We start from the raw sequence: 5,726 nt of genomic DNA, 5'->3' as shown, positions 1-5,726 counted from the left end.
TCCGCTCATCAGTCTACTTCTGACAGCACTCCTGCAGTACTGCAGATGAGGTAAGGGGTCCCAGCATGAAAATGGGGCTTCAAAGCAATCATCTTCATATGCAACACTACACAGCACTGCAAGGTAAAGGTGAAGCCATGATACACTGGAAATATTCTGAGGCAGTGGGTGTTTGCCAGAATTTGAGGTCATGTACATCTGTACAAGCATTATTCCCATCCTCTCCAGTCATAATTATGTTCTTTCTAAAGTACGTGTTAATGCTGCTTCTGTAGCATGACCTTCAGAATTTCAATGGTTCTTAATGCAATTTATTATATGCTTTCTATAATAATGCGATTTGTCAAGACAAATTTGAGATCAGGGATCATTTTAAATTTTACATATACAATAGAAACACAAAGACATATAGATCAACAGTATTTAATTTAACAAAACTGTCCTTCTAGCAGTGAGCTTCAACTTTTACAGTAGCAGAAATGGATGCATTTCCCTCTTTTCAGGTCCTCAGCCTATTGATGACAGCGCAGAGTGGCTAATGTATGTGACAGATAATTAAACGGTGAATAATGATCAGATTCCATCACTGACAGTTCTGTCACTCACTCCAAAATGATGAACAAGTGTTTAATTCATCTCAGTTAGAGATGGTCACAAAAGATTTCATCAATTAATCCACAGCTGAGAAAATCACTAATGTGCTCTAGGATTCCTTGATAAATGGGGAAAATGAGGTTACTGTGTCATCTGATCGAAAATCGGCAGCTATACCAAAAAAAGAACAATAAAGGAACAATACTTTGTTTCATGTTTTTTGACACATCTTTGAAAGAAGTTGAAAGTATATTAGTAAACCAATTTTGTGATATGCGAGGAAAAAAGAAGAAAAAAACCCACATGAATTAAGTGTTGAAAAAATAATTGCAGAATACAGTTTTCGTGATTTAACCACAACATTTTTTTCTTAAATAAATAACTTCTGCTTTGTAAAGACACTTTTTGAAACAGTAGACATACTCTAATTCCGAAAGTCACTGAATTAACATTGCTAGTCGCTGATTTGCCAAACACAAGTCTGTTATTCCGAGCGTCAGCCGCAGTCCTCGCAACCAAAGGTCAGTAATGTTCTGTCAATAATGCCTGTAAGTAATTTCATCAGTTTTAAAATGTCTCACAAAAGTATTAGATTTGGGTCTCTTGTACATTGTCTTTTGAGCTGGCCCGGATTAGCAAAGGTTCGTGCGCTGAGCTGTGTATAGAATTGATTGTGGAGGCATGGTTGTATGCAGTCTTATAGGTGTTATAGTGGTTGAGGTGCTCGTGCTCAAGAGGAGGCAGAGTAAGGTGGCCCTCCATGCCTGGGCCTCCAGTTACACAATCCTCGTCCACATTGATGATCTCAATAGTGCGTGTGGGTGCATGGTGATTCTGCTGGTGGTGTTGTTTGCGCATCTTATAGAAGATAATAAGCATGACAGCTGCCATGAGTGTGATTGCAACAAAGCAGCCAATGATGATCTTGGTTGTCTTCATTACCTCATCCAAGCCATTCTGCAATCCCTCACCACCCACCTCTGTGACGGGAATTGTATAAGTCTTCTCTGTGGCACGTGTGGAGAGTGCGGTTCGGACGGTGGTGGTTGTTGTAGAGGTTGGTGAGATAGACTCCCATGTACCAGCAGAGGGTGTGGGGCCAACCTTCTGTTGGACAGTAGTGGTGAAGCCTTCATTATGCGGGGTTTCTATTGTCTCCACTGTCACTGTAGTAAAGTAGCTGAAACTGCTTTCCGTAGAGGAAACATTGAGTGTGGCAGACGCTGTTGTGTTACCTGCAGAATTACTCACCATGCACGTATATGTACCTGTGTCCTGCATGGTAACGTTGGTAAAGTTCAGTGTGCCATCATTCAGCACAGAGATTCTGACCTTGTATGCACCGTGTGTCATGATGGAACCATTGGGTGTAATCCAGCTCACTGAGGTTAAAGAGCTGGCTCTGCATTTCAACTCTGCAGCACTTCCCTCTGTTACATTTAGGTCTGTGGGAGGCTCCACAATAACAGGAGCATAACAGTGAAAGTAATTCTGGTCCAGCTCACCAATGTAGCGTCCCTTATGGTGAGGAGGTGAACTGCAGCGGGCACAGCAGCTGGTGTTTGCAGGTACCATCTCCTTAAGCCACCAGCTTAGCCAGAGGATGTCACAGTTACAATTCCAAGGGTTGTGGTGTAAGTGCACTCTCTCCAGGTGATGTAGAGGAGTGAATAGATCATGGGGCAAGAGGGTAAGGTTATTGTGGGCCAGATTGAGTTCCACAAGTGATTGCAGGTCATCAAAAGCATTCCTTTCTATGGTCTGGATCTGGGCATGCATCATCCACAGCTTTTGTAAGTGTATAAGCCCTTTAAATGAACCAGGCCGGATGACAGATAGCTGATTTCCTGACATTTCCAGTTCATCCAGCTTCACTAGGGGAATAAGATTGGGAATTTCCTTCAGATTGCACATTCCCAGATTTAAGTAGCGCAGATTGCTCAGCCCTTCAAAGGCCCCATCAGATATGTAGTTGAGCCGTTTGAGCTCCCCAAGGTCCAGCCTTCGTAATGAGGGCACTCTGTTGAAAGCATAGGAGGTAATGCTCTCTATGGGGTTATTCCTTAGCCAAAGCTCTTTTAGTTTGGACAAGTACTCAAAAGCCCCGTTTGGGATGGTGGTGAGGCGGTTATCAAATAGCTCCAAGGTATTGAGGCTGGCCAGTCCATTGAAGGCCCCAAGCTCAATTTTGCGTATGTGGTTTTTGCTCAGCTGTAGTATCTCTAGATGTCTTAGGTGTTTGAAGCTGTCCACTTTTATGACTTGAATAAGATTTTCTTGCAGATTCAGGTAGCGTGTGTTGGTAGAGATGCCATCAGGAACATCCCGCAAGCCTCTGCGGGTGCAGATGACTTTGCTGAACTGGTTACTGCACGAACAGACAGAGGGACACGTCTGAGCGCGAACCAGTCCTGCGACCACCAGCAGCTGGAGGGCCAGGAGCAGAACAAACAAAGGGTCGGACAAGGCCCGGTTCCACCTAGGACCTCGCATCATCTGCTGCTGCTGAGAGGAGGTCATCTTGTTTAACATTCATAATTCATTGACTGGTCTTTCACTCTCTTAAAAGAGGATTTTGGCCCACTGGAATGAAATGAGAAAGAGAAAAGAGAAGACACCCATTAGGTAAGTGTGTGAACAAGTCTAATGCATACTAAAGTTTATCCCATGCCATTTCGAGTTATTAGCACAAGGATAGCCTTAAAAAAAGATATACTGTCTTGTGGCAACCATTAACCACATCCACACACAAACTGGGAACTTATATAGAAATGCGTTTTCAGGCACAATGTCCTTGTATCTCAGTCACATAATCCAAATTCCTGAAAAAACAAATGATTTCTGTGCTGTTTGTTTGCAGAAGAAGGGAACGAGTGAAAAAAAGTGAAAAAAAGCAGCCATGACTGCTGCGTTGTGATTTATATTTCAGTGTGGAGGAGCATAAATAATAATAAGCTCAACACCCACTAGTCCTTCAATGGAGTCAAGATATCTAGAAACCTCTGATTACAACTCACAAATCAGCAAACAAAAAGCATGAAAGCAAGTGAAAATATATATCTATATATATATATCTATATATATCTATATATATCTATATATATCTATATATACACATATAATATGTGTGTGTATATCGATTTAGAGAACGTGCAATGAGTTCAACACTACAACAGTGGCCTCTCCATTTGGGTTTATTTTCTTTATTTTTTTTTATAAATCACAAATTAAAAGCTCTGTTTAAATTTACAACTTCCTTAAAAAGATTAAGGTTAAGATTTTCTCTTTTCATGTTAACTGGAAAAGCACTGTGAGTTAAGGCAGGAACATTAAGCAGCTGAAATGTAGACTAGCAGTGAGGTCAACACTACAACAGTGGCCTCTCTTTATTTGCTTTCTGCTGAATATACACTTTACATTTTTTTTTCTTTTTTTTAATAAACTTTACTCAAGGAACTTGAGTATTCCCAGGGCCCAAGTTGGCTTTTAAAGTCTGAGACATTTTACCTTAAACCATTAGACCATTCAAAATATTTTTTCTTTTTTACTAAGCACTTCATACATTTTTTCTTACATGTTTTATACAATATGGGTATTCAGCTACTTAATAAGTGAAAGATCAGTACAGTTAAATGCCATAAATGCCACTGATGCTCTGATGTCCTTCATTGTCAAATATCTCAGCCAAGTGTGTCTGTCACACAAAAATAAAAAAAACCCTGTTGGTTTTCTATAATCAATGTATGTGTGTGTTTTAGTGTTAAACATAATCATATCCATTCTGTGGAATAATAAACCCACTGAAAGACACATCGCTGACATATTGATTAATTTCATGTTCAGTATAACATCTCTGGACTTTACCGGCTTATTATTAATGACTACATTGCAACACCATTGTTCAAAAACGAATTCAAATACAATAATTACAACACTCTTATTATGTTGAGTCATACAACTTTCTCATTGCTTTGCTTATTATACAGTTCATTAGTATGTTTTTTTTTATTGTCATTTTTTTCCTCACTACTATCTAAGTGAAAAACAGGGAACCACTCTGGGCAGGTCGGAAGTGAGTCACAGAGCTAGCACAGATAAAGGGAAACATTTATAGAGCCTCTAATCTACCTGACCTGAATGTTTTTGAATGTGGGAGGAAACTGGAGCATGTTCAGAAAATCAATGTGAACATGAAGAAAAAGATGTAAACTATACTGTTAGATTTTCAACCTCCAGTGAAATGTCAGCGATAAATACTGAACCACTGTGGAATATGTGTTGTTCGGCTATGAATAGCTCAGGAAATGTGAAACATTTTTGTAACGGAACACAATGTCTTTCACACAACAAGGTTCAATCTTTCAACAATAACAGAAAGAGCTCTCTGAGATAAGAGTTATCTTGAGATGTGTTATATATTAATTAAGTAAAATATCTTTTATATTTAAAGAAACTAATCACAAATGAACAGCTCTGTTAGTTGTCACTGAGTCAACATCAAAATTTAGAAAGAATATTAACAAATTACAGTGTTCAAAAATGTTTTATGCAAGACAATTTGTCTATTTAGAAGGAAAAGCACAATTTCCTTGTAAAAAAAAAAACCCAGAAGATTTTCTCTTGTTGTGTTAATTGGAAAAGCACTGCGAATGAAGACATGCAGTAACATTGCAGTGTTGTTGGGATGCAATATTCATAGTTTCTGTAGGCATACAGTGTGTTCAACACACAGCCTAATCTCCAATAGAAAGCTCTTCACTTAAGAATGGGGAGGCTATTACTGTAACTACTGATTAATTGCTTGATTACTGACTCCATTAATTCTTCAATTGCAAAATTTAAATTCCAAGCAGCCAAAGCCTGGGGGTGGAAAAAGAATTTGTTTTCATACAGGGGGACTGAGCAAATGTGACAGAGCTCACACACCAGGCTGAAAATCACATTCCACTGTTGCAGTTTTAATTTGTTCGAAATTAAAACCTTGCACAAAACAACAGGGTTTAGTGCAGCACATGGTTTAATACAAGATTTATGCTTGGATGTTCTATTGACACTGCAAGAAGAAAATATTAATATATGAAGCTGAATTTTTGTATACACATCTTTATTATACACATCTTTTTAGGTGAAAA

General features: G+C 39.0%; 1 protein-coding gene across 2 annotated transcripts; it reads right to left on the bottom strand.

The window, feature by feature from the left end:
* Positions 1–1,182: 1,182 nt before the first annotated feature.
* Positions 1,183–3,126, bottom strand: LOC146627666 (leucine-rich repeat-containing protein 4C-like). Of its 2 annotated transcripts, XM_085357289.1 has the most exons (2): positions 1,711–3,126; positions 1,183–1,665 (listed from the first exon to the last, which is right to left on the bottom strand). In XM_085357289.1, exons 1-2 carry the CDS (start codon positions 3,124–3,126, stop codon positions 1,183–1,185), a joined length of 1,899 nt encoding a protein of 632 aa, XP_085213415.1. The 2 variants fall into 2 exon arrangements, with proteins under 2 accessions (XP_085213415.1, XP_085213414.1); XM_085357288.1 differs by having other exon boundaries at positions 1,183–3,126.
* Positions 3,127–5,726: the final 2,600 nt, after the last annotated feature.

Source organism: Diplotaxodon limnothrissa, linkage group LG7 (assembly GCF_057381915.1).
Source record: "Diplotaxodon limnothrissa isolate DT_005_m linkage group LG7, D_limnothrissa_male_GT1.1, whole genome shotgun sequence".
NCBI classification, from domain to species: Eukaryota; Metazoa; Chordata; class Actinopteri; order Cichliformes; family Cichlidae; genus Diplotaxodon; species Diplotaxodon limnothrissa.
This window is presented reverse-complemented; position numbering and strand designations above follow the sequence as displayed.